At 52.0% G+C, this 20,318-nt stretch overlaps 8 protein-coding genes across 8 annotated transcripts; 3 read left to right on the top strand and 5 right to left on the bottom strand.

The window, feature by feature from the left end:
• Positions 1-795: 795 nt before the first annotated feature.
• On the top strand, positions 796-3,036 carry CTAM01_10477 (uncharacterized protein; the record flags this gene model as incomplete). Its single annotated transcript, XM_060526492.1, has 4 exons — positions 796-1,163; positions 1,231-1,959; positions 2,681-2,700; positions 2,768-3,036. 4 exons carry the CDS (start codon positions 796-798, stop codon positions 3,034-3,036), a joined length of 1,386 nt encoding a protein of 461 aa, XP_060378909.1.
• A 2,512-nt stretch (positions 3,037-5,548) lies between these two features.
• CTAM01_10476 (uncharacterized protein) lies at positions 5,549-6,627 on the top strand (the record flags this gene model as incomplete). Its single annotated transcript, XM_060526491.1, has 4 exons — positions 5,549-5,674; positions 5,732-5,749; positions 5,871-5,888; positions 5,944-6,627. The coding sequence occupies 4 exons, from the start codon at positions 5,549-5,551 to the stop codon at positions 6,625-6,627; spliced, it is 846 nt and encodes a 281-aa protein (XP_060378908.1).
• A 388-nt stretch (positions 6,628-7,015) lies between these two features.
• Positions 7,016-9,184, bottom strand: CTAM01_10475 (uncharacterized protein; the record flags this gene model as incomplete). The annotated part of the gene is made up of 1 exon (XM_060526490.1): positions 7,016-9,184. One exon carries the CDS (start codon positions 9,182-9,184, stop codon positions 7,016-7,018), a length of 2,169 nt encoding a protein of 722 aa, XP_060378907.1.
• A 308-nt stretch (positions 9,185-9,492) lies between these two features.
• On the bottom strand, positions 9,493-10,521 carry CTAM01_10474 (uncharacterized protein; the record flags this gene model as incomplete). Its single annotated transcript, XM_060526489.1, has 2 exons — positions 9,493-10,336; positions 10,406-10,521. The coding sequence occupies 2 exons, from the start codon at positions 10,519-10,521 to the stop codon at positions 9,493-9,495; spliced, it is 960 nt and encodes a 319-aa protein (XP_060378906.1).
• Positions 10,522-11,026: 505 nt separating this feature from the next.
• CTAM01_10473 (2-Hydroxy-4-oxobutane-1) lies at positions 11,027-12,016 on the bottom strand (the record flags this gene model as incomplete). Its single annotated transcript, XM_060526488.1, has 1 exon — positions 11,027-12,016. One exon carries the CDS (start codon positions 12,014-12,016, stop codon positions 11,027-11,029), a length of 990 nt encoding a protein of 329 aa, XP_060378905.1.
• A 3,181-nt stretch (positions 12,017-15,197) lies between these two features.
• CTAM01_10472 (amino acid permease) lies at positions 15,198-16,813 on the top strand (the record flags this gene model as incomplete). The annotated part of the gene is made up of 2 exons (XM_060526487.1): positions 15,198-15,342; positions 15,408-16,813. The coding sequence occupies 2 exons, from the start codon at positions 15,198-15,200 to the stop codon at positions 16,811-16,813; spliced, it is 1,551 nt and encodes a 516-aa protein (XP_060378904.1).
• Positions 16,814-17,017: 204 nt separating this feature from the next.
• CTAM01_10471 (uncharacterized protein) lies at positions 17,018-17,527 on the bottom strand (the record flags this gene model as incomplete). Its single annotated transcript, XM_060526486.1, has 1 exon — positions 17,018-17,527. One exon carries the CDS (start codon positions 17,525-17,527, stop codon positions 17,018-17,020), a length of 510 nt encoding a protein of 169 aa, XP_060378903.1.
• Positions 17,528-18,374: 847 nt separating this feature from the next.
• CTAM01_10470 (uncharacterized protein) lies at positions 18,375-18,482 on the bottom strand (the record flags this gene model as incomplete). Its single annotated transcript, XM_060526485.1, has 1 exon — positions 18,375-18,482. One exon carries the CDS (start codon positions 18,480-18,482, stop codon positions 18,375-18,377), a length of 108 nt encoding a protein of 35 aa, XP_060378902.1.
• Positions 18,483-20,318: the final 1,836 nt, after the last annotated feature.

Genomic DNA, 20,318 nt, shown 5'->3' with positions numbered 1-20,318 from the left:
ATGAATGGGGTGGACTGTGATATGGCCAATCGCTGCCGCGCCTGGCTCTCGAATCATCACCATTAATCCTCCATGTCGTAATCAGGCTACCAATCATGTTCCAGTGATATATTCAACCTACAGGCCAACAGCCCAGCCAATAAAGTGAAGCTGCACATGCAAGTCTCGGAGCACAGCATGAGCAAGACGCAACCCATGGACTTGCAGGTGGATTTGGCAGCTGAGCACATAGCATTTAAAGATAGAGCCTGATCCAAAGTCGACGAGAGCCTTACGCCCCCTTATTTCCTTGTCTCGCTCTCTAATCTGATGTGCTCCTATTCCTATGGTCCCTTCGACATCTTGTTGACCCTACCTTACTGTCATGTAGACCTCGAAGGCGTATGCAAGGCATGAGCACTCCGTTAGATCAGCAACTATGACTGAATTCAATGCAACTTCAGTGGAGTGTGCAACCGTCTGCTTCTTACCTTATTGATCGCCGTTTCTTCAGCTAACCAAATTTGTCGCAGAATTGCACTAGTTGCGCAGCCAGCCGCTGGGCTTGTGAATCGAAGAGAAACACCCAATGAGTCACCCACGACGACCGCAATATTACCTGAAACACCTCCGAACGAGAGCGTAGATGAAAGAAACCGACGCGACAATGATCCCGTAACCCTAGAAGAAAGAGCCGAGAGTTTTCAAGCCCAGCAGTTTGCCGACAGAAACACCTTGTCAGGGTGGTTTCCTCAGATAGAAAGCGACGAAAACAGCAGTTGGCGCATATGGTTTTCACGAAGAAGCCGTGCTCTCATGGTCCAGATTGGGATTATCGGTTTCATACTGATGACGAATCTCGGTGTGACTATTTTTGCTGTCAAAAGCTACGGAAGCCGCCATGGTGTCGGGTTGATATACGAGGGCGACTGCTCAACCGTGAAGAGGCTTGACCAATGGTTGCATTTGCTCATCAACTTATTGGGAACAGGCATGCTATCGGCTTCAAATTATTGCATGCAACTGCAGGCTGCGCCAACACGCGAGAACGTGAATGCTGCTCATGCGAAAGACAAATGGCTGGACATTGGCATTCCTAGCCTTCGAAACCTAAAATATCTCAGCATGTGGAGGCGGTGTTCGTGGGCATTGTTGGCGTTGACCTCGATTCCTATTCATCTCATGTAAGAATGCTCCAGTCCCTTTGCTTTTCGAGACACTCAGTCATCCACTCACACCAGCAACGTGAAGATACAACTCGGCTGTGTTCCAGTCACTTTCATCTCACAATTACACTGTTGTCGTTGTCAAAGATTCCTTTTTGAACAATGCTTCATGGAGCTTGAAGACAGCAGAAGACAATCGAGCTGGCGACTACGGCTGGGAAGACACCCGAGTCAACCCCTCAAATTTAGACTACGAAGAAGTAGTAAAAGCAATACAGAGGAATGCATCCATCTACGATGAACGCAACATATCAGCTTGTTTCGACTTGTATGACGACTACTTTAATCCCCAAGGAAACGCGATCATTCTGGTCAAGAATGAAACTTTACAGAGCCCGCCAGAGGATAGTCTGCTCTTGTATGTTTCCATTGTCCCTCGCTCAGACGACTGGTCCAAGAACATGTGGGCTCTAGGTAATGGCACTGGTCACTTTGCGGCTTTGTCACCACCAAAGCCCGTAACCAAATGGTTCCTTGGGCCTCCATACTACGAGGTGTCACGATGTATCGTTCAGCCGCCAGAAGGGCTCAGCGCAAATTGTCGATTTGAATATTCACCTCCCATCATGTTCACTATTTGCATCATGAACATGATCAAAGCGGCCATCATGCTGTCAATATGGGCCATGAGGAGATGGCAGAATCCCAGAAAGGAAAATCAGGCGAAGGAGGTCTTATACACCTTGGGCGATGCCATAGCCTCTTTCATGCGGGAACCATGCGAGCAAACTATCGATATGGGACTTGCTACAAAGTACGATTTTTTGACTACCCGAACGTTGCGCAACCGTTTTATTAGATCTTCTCCAACGATACTCCGAGTAAGACCTCAGCCGCGGGTTTTTGAAAAGAACCCAAAGCAGTGGAGATCCTCTGCAAGCCTCAGACGTTGGGTTATCATGCTGGCCATGTAGGAACACTGACTTTTTGCTTTCTGATACTGAATTCACTGACTTACTTTTCCTCAGGTGTCTTCTTGTAATCATAATTGCAGCTGTACTTTTGACGATGTCGTTCGTAAGCCTGAGACAAAGAGGGTTTGGTGTAAGGATACCACAGTTGTGGAAGCTAGGCTTTGGAGCCTTGACGCCTTACACCTACTTGGTGATTAATATGCCTCGTACGGACCCAGGAGGGTTGATAGCTAATGTGCTATTGGCCAACTTGCCTCAACTCGTCCTGTCGATCTTGTACATCGTCTACAATACTATGCTGAGCACCTTTTTAGTCCAAAGGGAGTTCAGTCGCATGTGGGATCCGGGCAATAGGAAGCCGCTGAGAGTTTCCGAACCAATAGGGATCCAACGATCGAGTTATTTCATTTCCCTGCCCTTGAGATATGGCATTCCGCTTTATGCTAGCTCGGGCATCATGCATTGGCTGGTGTCACAGAGCCTTTTCTTGGCACGAATTCGAGCCATAACCACAGACGGGAGTGACGATGATGTCAACTCTTTCTCGACATGTGGCTATAGTCCTATAGCTGTGTTTGTCAGTAAGTCGACCTCCATTGCCATTCATCACTCTCGAATGTGCCTGTGGTTTCTGACCTAGAGGCTTAGCATTGCTTGCGGGGCTCCTTCTCGTCATCATTATCATCGGTATGGGGCTGCGACGCTATGATGGCACAATGCCAATGGTGTCGACCAATAGTCTGGCAATAAGTGCTGCTTGTCATGTCCTGCGGGAAGACCAGGATGGCGGCTATCTGCTACCTGTTCAGTGGGGAGTTCTCAGTATGACTGGGGGCGTTGGGAAGTGTGCTTTCACTACAGCGGCGGTCAACACGGTCAAGCTCCCAGAGAACGGCCCAGATCGAGTCTACAAGTGATGGTGTGAGGGTCTTGAGGGCCCTGACTGATCAACTAATAAGCCCCGAATGCGAAGTCAGGGCCCAGGCCTTGAACCCAAATCAAGCTTGTTCTCAATGGGCTGGACTTCACATAATGTAATTTCAAGCTTTGATCAACACCACACTGCCTGAATTTCGCACCATTAAGTTCAGCGTGGGCGAACTGTGGTTCAGGCCAGGGGCAAAAAAAACAGCATTGCATATCCAACCCAAAGTCACTACTCAATCCCCATGTCGGAAAGCTGCAAACGTAACCTAGAGTGTAACCAAACTAATACGGAGCATTTCATGAGACAGTTGGCGCATTCAGGGGCTCTAAAGGAGATTGATGATCATACGTCGGGATTCCTCACTCAGGCCAGCTACCAATGGCTGGCGTGTACATCTTGGACGACGTGTAAGTGATGTCGTCGGATGATCTCAAACTGCCATACTCGGAGACAAGTTGGGTGAATCATCAACCTACGGGATTCTGCATTCGGTCCGTGCTTAGTTGTTCAGTCATATCCATGCCCACCGCATTGCAAGGCGGAGTCTACCTTCAAGTAGCTCTGCTGACACATCGACACTCAGCACAACGAGACTTTATCTGATGAATGGACGAATTTCTCAACAGATGAGGTCCCGCATGAAATATCTGGCAAACTTTCTCCGATGGGATCGCGAAAGTTTGGACCGGTGGCGTGCTCACGTGCTTAAATCCTGAGCTGCAAACTCCACACGAGCCGAACGCGATGACCAAAGGATCATGACCTCAGCGTGAACTATCGAGGCCTGGATCTCGTGTGGGGCTTTGATGCTGTACGAGCACGAGGGCTGGAAAACTCACATGGTGAGGTTGAGCAACAGGGCCTCCCGTGGTATTCACCGACATGTGCCCAGCTCGTAGGATGCCATCCAGCCGCAACGGGGCTGGGCTGGCATAGTTGGTCGCGACCTCATTCTTCCTACATTGCCGCCTCATGCTGCTCGGTCTCGCTTCCTTCCTCTACTGCACTGCCTCGGATGATGAGTCCGACATGAACCTCAATCTCGGTGTCGAGTGTAGTCTCTCATACGGAAATGGATTCTGGAGTGCTGGTAGCGCTTGCTGACAACCGAAAATGCCGGTTGATAGAAAGAGTCTTTCGGGTAGTGCAGATCATGGTGTTGACGTCTGCCAAGTCAACTCAAAGTTGACATTCTTGCCTTTGTTTATAGGTGTGGAGGGGCTCGGTGACATTTTGCAGAGCAGTTCGGAGGTCCGAGCCAACTCAATTAGACTGTGAACAGTTTACGCGGCCACCAGTTGAGCTTCGGGACATGAAACAAGCGGGTAGGAATCACGATGTATGTCGAGTGGAGAGCCATTCAACTACTGTAAATCAAGAAAGTTCATGTGGTTTATGCCGCCTACCTCATGGTGTGACTAAGACCTATCGAAATGATCATCGACTTACGAAGCTGCCGGAGGGCGAACCTGCGGCAAAATTTGGTTCCCTCAATTGGCCTGCTTCAGCCTCTCTTGACGGTAGTAAGCGGTCTACTCCGCATCTAGACCTGATTAATCGGCATGAAACCGAGCTCTAGCTTTCGGATCCTGAAAATTGGATTCCAAGCGACTCATTGCGAGGGGCCTAGCCTACCGAAAGATCATTTGAGCACTGGATGCTTTACTGTAGATAGAGAGCACCATACCATGGATTGGAAGACTTGCTAGCTTTTACAGAGCTTTGAACGTACGAGGTGTTCGTTACTCTTGGGCGGTTCTATGAAAGGCACAAAGGAAGCTTCGGATACTAGATCCCCCTGATTGTCTCTCGGACGTTTGCTTTACGAAGCGCTGTCAACCAAACTGTCTAAAAGCACTGATGCAAATCCTACACTTGGTTCTTGCACCACTGTTCATCTGGATGAAAGCTGATTCCGCGGGTGTCTCACGCCAAGTTTATCAGCGGCTGCAAACTGTGGACGATAACTTGTCTTCCCCTCACATCCGAATGTTCCCCCTACCTTAGATCGGATGGCTGAAGTTGGTGGGCGGCGCTGCTTAGCTATGCACGCAGATAACTCTAATTTTCGGATCTCTTACTCAGAGACTTTTTCTTTGCGTGATTTAAGCCTTTGCATATCATAGTTTCCTTCCATGGATAGCCTTGCGAAGGGGTTGACTTTTGGTACTGAGCGGCTGACTGGATCATCACCACACCTCGCATTGTCGTCCGCATCTCGCGTTGCCGTATTTGCAACTCACAAGGTGCAAGTTATTCCCGAAGCCGAGTTCAGCTGGGCGCAGCTCAGCCGCGGATTACTATGGACAAGAAGTAACTTGGAGACATCGTTCTTATTTTACGCCAACGGCAATTTCATTCATCTCGAGTATAAGTACGCTGTTCTCGATTCACCTTGAGTGTTTATTCTTCATCACATCCTCACCTTTAGTGGATTGACTCAAGCATCACTTCAATAACTCAACTTCGAACCTTCTATTTCATTTTTCAAATCTGCAATTATGCATATCCCGTCTTTCAGCCAAACTGCCATGATTGGCATGGCTTTCTATGCCATCGCTGCTGTAGCTGCACCAGTAGCTCAGCCAATCGCCGAGCCTAGGTTCGAGACAGGTGACCTTATCGAAGTAAGTCTGAAGCTATCCTATTTACTCGTGTTCGGAAAGATTCTGACATTTAGATAGCGTTCTCCTGAGGCAGCTGTAAGTACATGTAATTTCTAGGAGAGCACATCGTCCCACTCGCCTTATATCTTGATTGCTATCCCTTCCGGGCATCATTTTCCCTCATAAGTCACTCACTGACTATTTGCAACAATGATAGCCTGATGTTGATTTACCGGTATGACTCCTTCTCAGGAATCAAAGGACTGCCGTGCTGATATCGTAACCCTCAGACCCTACGCGACGCCATCGTCGCTCGCGATGAACCAAGCGAAGGATCCCAACTCGAAGCACGCGACGACAAGAAACAAAACAATCAAGATCAATACCATAATAACAGCAAATGCAAGCGCGGTAAGGGAGGCGGCAGAGACGAGGGTTGCGACTACGGCGACTACGGAGGCTACGGCGGTGGCAAGGGAGGCGGTGGATACGGCGGTGGCGGCTACGGAGGTGGTGGGTACGGTGGTGGTGGATACGGCAACGGAGGCGGCTATGGCAATGGCGGTGGCTACGGCCACGGCAAAGGCGGCCACGGTCTTCAGGGCTCCGACGAGGCAAAGAGCGATCAGAAGGACAACGACCTCGGCAAGCGAGACGAGGCCGGTCTTCCCGGTGAAGATAAGAACAAGGAGGGTGGAGTTGATATCCTAAACAATAAGGGCGGCGGTGGTGGCTACGGAGGATACGGCGGCGGAAAGGGTGGAGGATACGGTGGCGGCGGGTACGGTGGAGGTGGGTATGGTCACGGGGGCGGCGGCTACGGGGGCGGTGGCTACGACAACGGCGGGTACGGCAACTGCAAGGGTGGATACAAATGCGGCGGAGGGTACGGTGGTGGAGGGTACGGCGGCGGCGGGTACGGCGGTGGAAAGGGAGGCGGATACGGTGGTGGCTATGGTGGCCACGGTCACTAATAGGGAAATGAGAGGGGTCAAGACGATGGCTGAGGTTCATCATCGAAGCTCCTTTGGAATCCCTTTGTCGAGAATGCTTGGGCATCGGCTTTACAAACACTCGGTTTTACTATTCCTGATCACCATGGTCTGGGTTGGAGGAAATTTGGCTACCAGAAAAGCTTCTGTCAGATTATATTCAGTGTATATACTTTAACAAATCTCAGTTCACTTGAATTTCACTCATATCAAATGCCACCTTTGCTCATAGTCTCTAGACATCATTCATTCCTTAGGTTAGTAACAACTAAAGGTTAGACCTAATGCCCTGCTTCTCGGGTTTGGATCCACAGCATGTTGGGACTGTCGAAAGTTGCGTTGCTTGTTCCCCGAAAGCAAGTTGTAGAACTTACTCGACCAAAATCTCCTCCAACTCCGTTGAGATCTCGTCCCATGTCGACTTCAACATCCTGCCCACGCCAGCCCGTTGAACAACCGGAACAGCCTTTGGATCTTGTCCCTTTGTGCCACTACGATATATCAACATCACGTTGACAGCCTCCCAAGGCTTTTGGCTGGCATGGCTCGAGAGCTCCTCTCCCGAGAAGCCGTACGCGTCTGAGAGAACAACAAACTCATAGGGACCTCCCAGCTTCTGCCTATAGCTTTTGGGCATCAGGATAGACCCAAGCCATTCGTCCTCGCCTCCTTCCTTCCGGGCGGCAGACTGCGTGATACCAAAGCGCACAGGGTGTGGTTCCTTGACATCCGGCAGCGAGGGTGGCTTCAGGGCTCCGCTCCTATCGTGAAGAGTGAGCCTGAATTTCCCGACCCTGGTTCGTAGTCGTAAGTAAAAGTCGTGTTTTTCTAACGTCTCTTTTTTGTTCAGCTCAAGAGAGACGCCCCAGCCTGCTGGACGAACCCGATCGAACGGACTCTCGAGGGCAGGCAAGCCGTTCCAGTCGTCAAGGTCGTCAAAGCGAACGGCTCCCGTCCAGCCTGCCCATGACCATGACGGATAGAGAATAAGTGGCGGATCGGACTTGTACTTGACCACCCTGCTGAGTTCCTGTCGCGGCTGCCACAACAGAGAAAAAGCAAGCAAATCTTTCGCCCAGGTACCCCATACAAAGACCCCTTTGTACTCGGGCACTTTTTCGATGACGTTCAAGACACCCTTGAAACCATTGACGCGGTCATCTGTGTGACTCATCTCGCGTGATGTGTACTCCGTGACCATGCGATAGTAGAATTCGGGCGAGATGCCTAGGCGATACTGGTGCCGCCGGGTCAGAGTCGGCGGCGCCTCCCCGCGAGACAAGGTGATATTCTGCTGGGAGGCGCTCTGGGTGACATCGTCGCGAAGCATGTTGAAGTCTTCGCTGCAAGTCATCTGGCCGCACTGGAAGTAGACCATGTTGTCGGTGAAGAAGACGAGCCTGCGTGAGAGTAGTCGTTCCTGGTACGTCCAACCGCGCGTGTTCCAGTAAATTTGCTGAACCCCGTCCTCGAAGTCGGGGACGAGAGAGAGAAGTGTCAGGTCGGACGAGTACTCGGCGGTATACTGCTTCTTACTCCTGTCGATTCCAGGACTGCCGGATAGTCGAGCATTCGCATCTTCGCCATTGGCGGAAACAATCGTGAAAGAGGCTCTGCTATAGATAACGTCCATGAGTGCAAGCTGTACCTTATTGTCGTCATCGTTGCCCTTCTGGATGATGCAGAGTGAGTCGATCCACAGATATCGGTGACCGAGAAGGGTAGTCAGCTTGATGGAGTCTTGAATCGTCTTGGGCAGCTTGTCGAAATTGTTGCTTAGTCCGCCAGGCTTGAAGAGTTCGTCAATATTATCAGTTGTGAGTTTGTAGTTCACTGCCCCTCTACCCCAGACGTAACTCAGTGCGACAAATTCTGGGAGATCAGACTTCTGTACGAGGCAATTGTCTTTGAGATCCAAAAGTCGAATGAATGGGTCGATGGGGCCGACGGCGTGCTCGTCCTTGCGCCAGCAGACGATGTGGTGTTTCTCTTCGCAAGTCCGCAGCCATGTCTTAAGAAGATCGCCGTCAATAGACCTCTCGTCGATGAACCTTCCCTTGAACATATCGTTCTCCGACTTGTTCGCCAGAGGAACAATATCAAACGGGGCGAAAGCGTCCTCCCATCCCACCATCTCCGGAGCAATCCGTAGCCTCAGTGTGTTCATCGTCGTCTCCTCTGTACCATTTCCATCGGATCCCTCAAAGGTCACATCAGGAACCCAACAGCCCAGAACCTCGACGTCGTCTTTGTAGTTGTTCGTAGAGACGGATGAGGCGATCATCTTGCAGAACCTGCAGTAATCGCTCCGTTTGATAACGTCCGATAAAGTACCAAAGTGCCAGTCGGGCGGCAGGGCCTGTTTCTGAGGCCTAGCTGCAAAATCGGACTGTTTAAGGTCCATGACGCGGTGTCTTGAGCAGAGATGCAAGCTGGGTTCCTCGGGCGGGAGCTTCACGTCGCGATCCCATGCCCTTGAGGACGGTCCTGGCCCCGCTGTGAAGCCATTGCTTGCCGATTCCCCCAGGTCGAGTCTCATCGTTGGTGTTGCCTGTGGTCACGCAAGAAAGATTCTGTGCGAGCAGCTTCGTGAATAGCAGGACTGGTCGGAGGATATTGGGGAAGAGGGAAGGATCCGAATGTGCGGGCGCTGACATTGATGAGCATTTCAAGCTGGCAATAACTGAGACCTACCGATTTAGCGCCATGACTGCATCGCGGGGTAATCAACCTATGAGACCGGAACCAGCAGCCCGTAGACCCAAGATGAAGCGCACAAGAACATCAATTATGTCCCTCTATGGGGTTTGGCTTGAATGATCGTCCAACGTATCTCTACACTAAGCTTCAATCAGACTTATCTTGCTTTCTGGTGGCCAAGCCGTCCCCAAGCGCAGCAGCCAGATCGTCGATCGTCGTCCCTCGTTTCCTCTCCCCAACCTTCTCGGTACCTAGGACGGGATCATCCGCCATGGTCTGATACAACTCCGCCATGCCGCGAAACACATCATTCTCAGCCTCAAAGCCGCCCTCGGCGCGGTGGGTATCGGAGATCTCCTCCATCTCCCGCACCCAGCGGTACGACTTTGGCGGCACAAGCGGGACAGACTTTTCAGCAAAATCGAGCAAGCCCGGCGCGGCCTCACTCATCTCGTTGCGCAGCTCATCCACGACACCGAGCTTGGACGCTGTGGTGAATGCCTGAATCGCCAAACCCATGAAGCCCTTGGTTGTCGTCGCGAAGCACATCTTCAACCCGCTCGCTGCGCCGACCTCGGTTGAGATGTGGCGCATGTTCAATGCCTCTGCGAGCTCTGCGCATGCTTCGCTGATGGGATACCGTCCGGATGCCGGCATGCTTGGGACGTACCATTGCTCCGCTGCGCTATTGAGCTTGAGCTTTGGCGGCCCGCCGATGATGCAGCCATCGACAAAACGGACGGGACTCTTGGCTTCTTTGAACATCTGGCTCATTTGCTTGCAGGTGGCTGGCGAGACGGCATTGAGGTCGATGAAGTAAAGCGGCTTTTCTAGTTTTGTTGTTGCTGCCGCGTCGATGATGCGTCGAGCGATGCTGAGCGCGTCTCGCGGTGGTGCGACGGAGAGGATGAACGGTCGCGACTCAACAAGGTGAACGTCGGAGCTTAGGACCTCAACGTTGGCGCTGCGGGCTCTGGCGATTGTTGCCGGGCTGTCATGATGTAAGCCCCTAGCTAACAGAAGAAGGCCCTTCTCAGAATAAGTTCGATTTCATTCTCACCTCCTACCTTGACCATTTGTGGCGACTGAGAAGCCTTTGGAGACAAGCAGTTTGGCGATGCCCATCCCCATGTCTCCGACGGAAAGGATCCCAATCTTTGGGAGTGAGAGCGTCATGGTGAAAAGCGGCACCGAAGCCCTACAATGTATCGCAGTCGATGATTGATTGATAGTGACGCCCTCAAGGATGATTGCGGATTATGCCAAGCTGGTGGGCACTCGCGAGTTTGGTGATGATGATGAATGAGCAGTGTTGCGAGGCGGGCACGCGATTGCTAAGCTGGGTGGCTCGGGAATAGTTACCGAGACACCCAGCTTACCAATCGCCTCTGATGCGATCTTCAGCCACATATGGCACCTCAATGTGAGCTTTCTCGCGCTTATTTCTCATTTCTACTTTTGAATGGAGTATCTCGTTGTGGGATTGCCATAGAAATCCCATTCATCTTACGGTGCTACAACAGGGTGCATTGAGTGATTGACGCCTGTATTCCAAGATCAGAATCCTTCAGTCAAGCAACTTCGACTTGCACATAGTCTTGACTGAATAGAACAACCGATCTCAAATTCATCCAGCAACGAATGCCCAAAATTCCAGGATCACATCACGAACTCACCACAATCAATTCTTTGGTTCAAACTTCAACCTCAAAAGCCCCTTGGCATTTCTCCACGCAATCCCCTCCCACTCATCCTCACTCACAAGCCCGCTCCCCCTCAGCTTATCCATAAACTCCTTTCCCGCATCATTACCAGCAAACGGATAATCAACACTAAACATGATTCTCTCAACCTTTGTCTCCTGCAAAAGACACGCCATCGGCGCCAGCGAAAACATGCCACTCGTCGTAATCCACACATTCTCGTCCCATACCTCTCTCAGCCCACGCTCTCGCTCCCGACCCCCGGGTGCTGGCCACCTCGCAGACATACCGATGATGCGACCCAGCATGAAGGGGAGCATCTCGCCCATGTGGCCGAGAACGATTTTGAGCTTCGGGAATTTGTCGAATACGCCGGCAGCGAAGAGGCGGAGGAAGTGGAGACCTGTTCGGGAGTGCCAGCCCCACCCCCAGCTCCCCAACGCCTTTACAATCTCGGGGTCGTAGGGGCCTTGGAAGTTGACTTTGGATTCCTCATCGGATGGAAATGTTGGATGGAGGTAAAAGGGTACGTCTAAATCCTGTGCGGTCTCCCAGAGAGAGTAGAAGTCGGGTGTATCGAAGAAGCTGCCGTCGTCGAGGTGGTTTCCCGTGAGTGTGCCTACGAAGCCTAGATCTTGGACGCAGCGCCGGAGCTCAGCGGCGGCCGCGGCAGGTCCGTGCATCGGCAAGACTGCAAAGGCGGCGTACTCGGCCGGATGGTGAATGATCTTGGAATGTAGATCATCATTAATGGCTTTGCAGGTTTCGGGATCGGGATGAATCGGTGAGTGAGAGAGGACCGTCATGGCAACGGAGTTGTCGGCCATATCACGGAGACGTGCCGGGCCAATGTCCCCCAGCTTTTCCACTATGACGGGCCCGAAGGTGTTGGGACTTGGGGCCCCGCCTTTCTTGGCGTCGAGGAGGGGAGAAACGTAATGTTCTTCGAGCGCGATGAGGCTTGCCATGTTGATCAATGTTTGAAGATTACAGTACGTGTACCCCCGATGTCTCTGGGTGTGTGGTCGTAAAAGTTATTGCAAGTCTACTGATGCTGCTAGGCGCCACGCCATTTCGTACATGTGCTACACACCCGGTCCTAGTGACGTCTTCACGAGAGGAGAAATGTCGAAACGCAACAAAGCGCTCGGTGTTAGCTGTGGACTACTCCAGCAGTTTTTGAAGAGCTTCTGCCGTAGCCGACGTAGATCGAACTCAATACAATGTATTTGAGTGTAGCAGGCCAATCCATGGGACGAAATTGCATGCGCCGACCGAGCATACCAATTTCTTTTGCATTTACGACCGGCACGGCACCAAGCTGGCCGCCGACTCCGTTTCCTACTACTTGGGACCACCAAGCCATGAAGGCCAGCTGCATTGGACAAGACTGTCGCAGCCCGGAGTTTTCACCACAGTTTTCCACCCTATCAGAGGTGAAACAAAGAATGCAGGTAGTCTCTTCACTGCAACTTTAACTCCCCCAGAGGGAACGTCGACACCAACGCCGACGCCACGGTCTTACTGAGGGCCAATGATAGCATTACTACTCAGCCCACCCTCGTCTTCACTGCAAATAAAACCGCCCTGAAAGACGTGAATTGCAAAAGTTGAGCGACTAAGTTTAGACATCTACACATGAATTTTGGTCGCTGCCACTATCGCCAAATCCACACTGCGCGGTTGGTGGTCGATAGCGCTCGGGTTTTATCCCGCTTCGGCCGACTCTGCCCGCGATCTGTCATTTGACACGGCGTGGAAAACACGTGGAAATATAGATTGTCGGCCAGCTGCCATGTTGATTCTGCCCAGTGACATGATACCATCGAGGGCAGATGGAATCATACAACAATAATGTCAATGTCCTATCACGTCTAGAACGAACGACATAGGACTCATGCATCTGTTGGCTCCATGTCCGTAAGTAGGTATAAACCTCAGCACTGCACTTTTAACCCACCCAGAGGGTGTCCTATTGCCTATGAGTCCAGCAAAACCTTGTAGAGTTGATTGCACAGCAATTTTAACCACCACTGAGGCAACTACTGATACATGCATCAATCAAAAGTGCAAATTGGAAAGATCGCACAGCTCGGTCAAGTCAAGAGAGTGATTCAGATTCTTCGTATGCGAATATGAGGCAGTGATGTTGAGCAACAACATCTGTACATATCCCGACGTGCAAGGCATATCAGTTGATCAGACGGGTCGGAAGATCTAAGCCGGCTTCGGATCCGGCTCTCGTATGTTCTATCCGGCATCGAGTGCCGGCAGCGGAAGCAACCTTCGGGTCCAGATGAGTCGGGCAGTCTGCAACAGCCAAAGAGGGAAAAGCGAGCGCCGGGTAAATAGAACTGATCGTAAGCCGACACGGGACCGGAACTGCTGTCCACAAAGTTCTCATCTCCGAGCATTGAACGGCAAGCCGGCACCACTTCCCGGATGGCATGCAGGCATGGGATGGGGACCCCCGAACGACGATGGTCGCAAGTCGAGCAGAGAAGAGCAAGCCATCAAAGCTCGAATCAGAAAGCAGTGACATGCAGTTTGCTCACTGAATTGACACAGGAAAACGCATTATCTCTGAGCTCTCAGCATCAAATCTCGAGTGTCTCGACGGCCCGCTCCGATCGTGAGAAAAATTCTGCAAATGTTTCCACAAAAAGACGTAATGGAAACTAGGGAGAAGAAATTTTCGAGCTTGGGGATGGGATGAGTTGGGATGGGAGCTTGGGGCAAATATCCTCTCGCCTCGCTAGTCGCTAGAACGCCGCGCCCGCGGTCCATCATCAGACTTGTTGGAGCCGGGCGGAAACGCCAAATGAGGTAGACCAAGGAACGAAATCCTGCGAGTCACCTTTTGTTGCTCGACTTAGCGCGGTCTGGTCTCCTGTATTGTCACACCAAGGCGCGGCGTACAAGGCTTCTTGGGCGTCATAGGGCTGACAACGACAGCAAATAGTACAAGGCCCTCTTGGTGACAACAATGGCGGTCGGCTGTGGGAGACCGCGGTGCTGCAACGTATCACCCACCGGCGGCCGGGGTACACCGATCGTTTGGGGGGACATGTCCGAGCTGGAGGAACGAGAGAGTCAGACTGCCCAGAGTCGAGACAAACTTGGCAAAGACCGACAAGCTCATCAATAGGATCGGTTGGAAGAAGCTTGTTATCTCTAGCTGAAAATGGACAACGGTGGTGAGAAAAATGTTCGAGAAAAATTCTACCCGCCCAGCAGCTGGGCAGAGCTTGCGGGTGCCGTGACTCTGCAGGAATTGGACCATCATGATTGGCCATGCGGAGAGAAAAATCGGAGATTTTCCAGGGAAAAAAAGAGAGGAGGACGGAAAGGGCTCGGTCCAAGCTCGGTGGGAATCGGGTGGCGCGAGGGCGGCGGCGTGGGAGGACTCGCAGACTTTGATCTCTTTGGTGACGGGGCAGCCAGCCATGGGAATAGACACGCTTATGCCGGCCGATCGGACGAACTGCAGCCGGCGGCGAGGGCGTCGACGTGCCGTGCAGCGGAATGGCATGTCATTGCCTGCTTGCTTGCTACAGCTGCTGATCCCCACGCTCCATTTCCCACATCGCTCTTGGTCGACAGGCAAACCCCCTGGACAACGCCGTTGTTACCCGTGGCCGGCCGACTCCCGAATCGCACTACTAGGGCGTGATGGAGCCTTTCAGCGTGAGACCATCGCGTCTCCATCGGCCAACCCGCAACGAGCGAAGCCAAGGAGAGGGTCTCGAGCGAGGCCTTTGTGTGCGTGACTGTGTGTACGTGCGAGTCTGTCCAGCCGCCAGCGCGGTCCACTGCTCGAGATTTTTCCAACCATGACCACCGTTACCGGTCGCGATGAGTCGACGCGGAGTGGAACCTGTTGGGTAAGAGAAGGCCCGTATTGTATTTAATCATGCCATGAGCTTTTCGTTCAGGGCGGCACCTCTCCTGTTGTCCCCCCAGGTTTTCGTTTGCACATGCGTCCGGTGATTTCTGGAGAAGCGAATCAACAGGCTTCCTTCGTCCCCTCAATCCTTTCGAGTGTGCTCATTGCTTCTGGCCGCGGTCGACGAGACTTCTCGCTCTAGTCCGTGAACGAAGCGTACCCCGTGCCGACTTCGATTTACCAAGCCAAACACAGCCATTACCATGTTCGGCTCCAAGGAAAAGACTCCTCAGACGAGTGAGGGCGAGGTTACTCCCACCAATGCCTCCAAGACCGATTTGGAGAATGGCGAGACGGGTGGTCTTCAGCGAGACCTCAACAGTCGTCACCTGCAGTTCATTGCCATCGGTATGTCACTTTGATCGAGCTTCGCCTTGTGCAGGGGCCGCAGTTGTTCTGACACATCGTCGCAGGCGGTACTATCGGTACTGGTCTCTTCCTCGGTAGCGGTAAGGCCATCGCGACATCCGGCCCTGTCGGTTGCCTGATCGCCTTCATCTTCATCGGCTCCATCGTCTACTCCGTCATGACGGCGCTTTGCGAGATGGCCACCTACATTCCCGTCCCCGGTGCCTTCACCTCCTATGCCTCCCGGTTCATCGACCCCACTCTCGGCTTCGCCATGGGCTGGATGTACTGGTTCAGCTGGTCCATCACCTTCGCTCTCGAGTTGACTGCTGCTGGTGTCATTATCCAATACTGGAACGACAGCTTGAGTATTGCCATCTTCATCAGTGTCTTCTGGGTCGTCTTCACTGCCCTCAACTTCATGCCCATTCGCATCTTTGGTGAAGTTGAGATGTGGTTTGCCAGCATCAAGGTCGTTACCATTGTCGGCTTCATCATCTTTGCCATTTGCATCAACGCCGGCGTCGGCCAACAGGGGTACCTGGGCTTCAAGTACTGGGTGAGCCCGGGTGCGTTCAACGAGTCCATTGTTGAGGGTTCCGTTGGCAAGTTCATCGGTTTCTGGTCCGTCCTGATCACCGCCGGTTTCAGTTTCCAGGGCTCCGAGTTGGTCGGTATTGGTGCTGGTGAGACCAAGAACCCCGAGAAGAGCGTCCCTAGTGCCGTGCGCTGGACCTTCTGGGGCATCTTCAGCTTGTTCGTGGCGACCATCTTCTTCGTTGGCATCATTGTGCCGTCCGACAACCCATCGCTTCTGCTCGATTCTCAGGATGCGTCGGCGTCTCCCTTGGTCATTGCTGCCAACTTGGCTGGTGTTAAGGTTCTCCCCGACATCATCAACGCTGTGCTCCTGACCGCCGTTCTCTCCGCCGCCAACTCCAATGTCTACTCTGGCTCCCGCATTCTCGTCTCGCTCGCCAACGAGAGGTGCGCTCCTCAGTTCATGACCTACACCAACAGATTCGGAACTCCTTACTTCGCAGTTGCCACTACATCTGCCGTCGGTTTGCTCGCGTACATGAACCTGTCGTCCAACGGCGGTGTTGTCTTCGACTGGCTTTTGAACGTCACTGCCGTCGCTGGCTTCATCAGCTGGTCGTGCATCAACATCTGCCATCTGCGCTTCATGGCCGCCCTCAAGGCCCAGAACATCCCACGTAGCAGCCTGCCTTACCTTGCGCCACTGCAACCTTACCTTTCTTGGTACGGTCTGTTCTTTAACGTCCTCATCATTCTGACAAACGGATTCGCCGTCTTCATCGAATGGAGCACCAGTGACTTCTTCACTGCGTACGTCAGTGTCCTCCTGTTTATCGTCCTCTTGGTCGGTCACAAGATCTTTAACCGCACGATGCCCCTGAAGGCCATCGATGCCGATGTTACGAGTGGCACTCTGCGATCGCAATCATGAAAATGACGGAGAACGATATGAATGAGCAAGGACGGAGATCAAAAAGTAATCTGATGTAACATTAGTAGAATAGTTGTAATGATGATACCCATGAGTTCAACAAATGCAGCCTAAAGACAATTCCAAGTGACTGATGAGAAGCTTCGTTCCCAGAAAATCACCAGCCAAGAGGATGCCGGTTTGACTTGGAGGACCCCAGCTAGATCAAAAAACGATGCTGTACAGACCAACAGCACCACCAAGGCCGATGGCAACGCCTCTTCCCAGATTATACAAGCCCCATTGATCCACGAGAGATTTGGCCCCCTCCTCCTCTTCCTGAGTCAGGCCAATGGCCATGATGCCCATGTCCTTGGCTTCCTCGGCTTTCTTGAATAGCTTCTTGTTGATGCTGACCATGAATAAGCCGGTCCAAGGGACCATCGAAAAGCAAAGAGCACCGGCAGCGGCCAGTAGCTTCGACTTGCTGGGGAGGTGGCGCACGGCATAGGCCATGTACCAGTAGCTCAATGCGCAGAAGAGGGTCGGTAGCGGGAAGACCCGACTGGTCCGCTTGAACATGTTGGACCACTGTCGTAGCATGAGGGGAGTGGGCGATTCAAGGAGGCGGGGTACGACAAAGAAGGAGAGGCCCAAGTTCAGGCCAGCGAGGGTTGTATTGAGGAAGACGGTTGACGTCTGGATGTTGCGGAGCGGGTTGGGTTGGGAAGACATGGTGAAAATTGTTGTCTTTGCATGTAGCTCGCTCCAAATCGGTTCGAGAACTGTTGGCGATAAAGATGCCGACGAGGTTGAAGATGAGAGGATGACATGGAGAAGTTGAGGAGGCTGAGAGCGACAAGGATGGCAGGTTACGCTCGAGCTTGAGGTCAGACCTGGAGGCAGGAGCAAAGTCCGGTCCTGCAGTGCGGGACGCGGGAAGCGGCGGGGTTCTTGCCAAGTGGGGGCAAACAGTTCACTGGCTGCAGGTGCAGGTCGCTCTGTGGGGAAGACCGGACCTGTCTCCCCACTACCTACCTTATCCGATCGATACCTAGGGTACGTACCTCGTCAACGGCACTGCTCAACGGAAGTTCAATCCAGCTTGACTTTACCTCACTGACTTAAACAGATACATGAAGCGGCAAGCCTGGCTCAGCTGATTATTTCTGATGTTCTTGTCGTATCTAAGATGTTACAAGTGGGCGTACTAGCAAGTGACCAGAATCTTTATTGATTTGGGGTTAAGTAAAGTAGAGGACTCTACGGAAAGCCATCACAGATGAAAAGTCGGCCAAAGAAAGATTATTTGCCTCTCGTATACAGTTAGATCAGCTTTCACCCAGAGAAACATCAGCTTTGAGTTGAAATTCTATCTTGAAAAGGTTGCGAACTTGCAGTCTTGAGGGCCTGGTACTACAAGAGCAGCCCTGTCCAACAATGCTTTCAGATGAAGAAGAAAGTAATCTATATACACATCGAGACCTCTAGAGGCTCGATGATTAAGATCCATATATGCGATCTGTGCTATTTTTCATGTAATCATGGCATCCAGGCTATTTGCGACAAAGTTTGCCGGCCGTCAAATTGTAGTCCCACTTGTGACTTCCGACTCCCGACCGAACATAGAGGCTGGCTGTGGGACCGTACTTGTCTTTGATCTCAAGCAAGCGGTCATAGTTGCCACCATAAAGTCCTCTTGGAAGTTGCTGTTGAATGGATTGGCTTCATTGACGTACGCGCCCGCCCCCGGCGCCCACACAGTGGAATCTCAGTCAGCCCGCTGCGGCCGAGCAGGCGGCTGGAGATGAGACTGATCGGTCCAACGGGACTTGGGAGTGGCGGGGTCGTTGAGATTATCGACAAGCGAGACTTACATGGAGAGAACGCTCGGATCCGTGGTAACTATTGAGAGAGTGCCGTTTCTACTCTACAACATGCGTACTCAAACCGGGTTTGAAGGGAAGTTCAATCATTCGCCGTGGTATTGTGACCGGAAAAAAAAAGCTTTACTCCGATTCCTTGAACGACGCCGCTGGAAAACTTGGCGAAACATTCGACCATTAGAGCCTTCCGTTAATATTATAGAATCTTGCTTATTCTTGATAGTAGTACTACGTCGAGGAGGCTGGGCTACTTTGGAGTTCTATACGAGGAGGTAGATCGGAACTGGCTGCCGTAGAAAAGATGAAGATAGATTTTGGTCACCTAGAGACACATCAGTAGATAGAGTTCAGGCCCGCCCGGAAAACGTGATGTTTTACGCGCAATGCAGCTACAACGTTTAGTGGCCTCGGATCTCCCGTCACTTTCCATCCTTCAGTGATGTTGTAGAACCTATGAAGGTGCTGAAGACTACCCCATTAGCTTCGAGAATAGTCTAAGAGCTCAAGTAGGTGCTTGGTCTCTGTAGATGGATGTTCAGACAGGAAATTGGATCAGTGACTCGAGAGACGGAGGTTTCTGTTAACTGGCTGTTCCAGCAATGCCCAAAATCGCGCTACTTCTTGCTTGGTGCACGGCAAAACTAGCCAAAATTGTGCAATCAACATACATGAGTGAGCTATTTTGTAGAAGTCATTATCTTACATGCGCTCAAGCACTCCTCCGGGCACTGTTTGTCTGCGAGGAGACTCTGCTGGGTCTGTTATATCAACGGCTCCAGGGATTACCCTATGCCCACGTGGTAGATATAGGGGATATTTGCTAGCCCGAAACTGAATGTTTTGCGATCTGCCTGGCAGAACGCGATTGGGGCTTGTTTTCCGAGCGGACGGCAGACCCTCTTCCGAGATGCGGCCAAGATTCGGAGGTCTTGTTGCGGCGGAGCTTTTTGGGGGGGGGGGGGGTTGAGTGGGGCTTCCGGGGGAGTTGAGCTCCGTTTGCCGGCACCTACCATTAAGGCGGCTGGAGCTGCGACGAGGGCTCAATCGCGGACCGCGGACGGGTTCTTTTTTTATTTTATCAACCAAGTGCTCAAGAGTTCAGATAGCAGGAAAGTTGGCTTCTTTCGCGATCTGCTTTCTAGAACCGCCAAAGCTAGTGACGACACTATCGATGAATCAGGTGATCGTCAGAATCACGTCCTTTCCTGCCTCTTACTGTCTTACTTCTTCGTCGACAACTGACATGACGGAGCCCATGGCGGGTGAAATTTTAGCTGTCTTAGTCCCAAGATTTCCATTGTCTTTGTCTCCTGGGTAACCCCGAGTTAGGAAGTAGTGAGAAGTGGGTAAAAATAGGGCTCCGACGGCGACGGGGTTTATAGAAAGAGCCCGATAGTCCGAAACATTGTTAGAGTCTTTGTAAAGGTGAATCCCTTAAACCAACCGTCGACTCGTGAATAAATTAGCTCGGAGCTCTCGTCGATTCTAGCCAATCCATGGAGACAACAGTATATCATAGGAACGCATCTTCCGTACTAGATGCCGTTTCGCTCGAGGGAAGCGGGGCGCTGTTCGGAATACGCGTGTAAGGCAAAATTTGAAAAGACACTGATCAAGCCAAGTCCCAACGCTCAAAACAC

The sequence above is a fragment of the Colletotrichum tamarilloi genome, assembly GCF_030869305.1.
Source record: "Colletotrichum tamarilloi strain Tom-12 chromosome Unknown Scaffold_48.1, whole genome shotgun sequence".
NCBI lineage: Eukaryota > Fungi > Ascomycota > Sordariomycetes > Glomerellales > Glomerellaceae > Colletotrichum > Colletotrichum tamarilloi.
The sequence above is the reverse complement of the archived record's forward strand: the minus strand, read 5'-3'. Positions and strand labels throughout refer to the sequence as shown.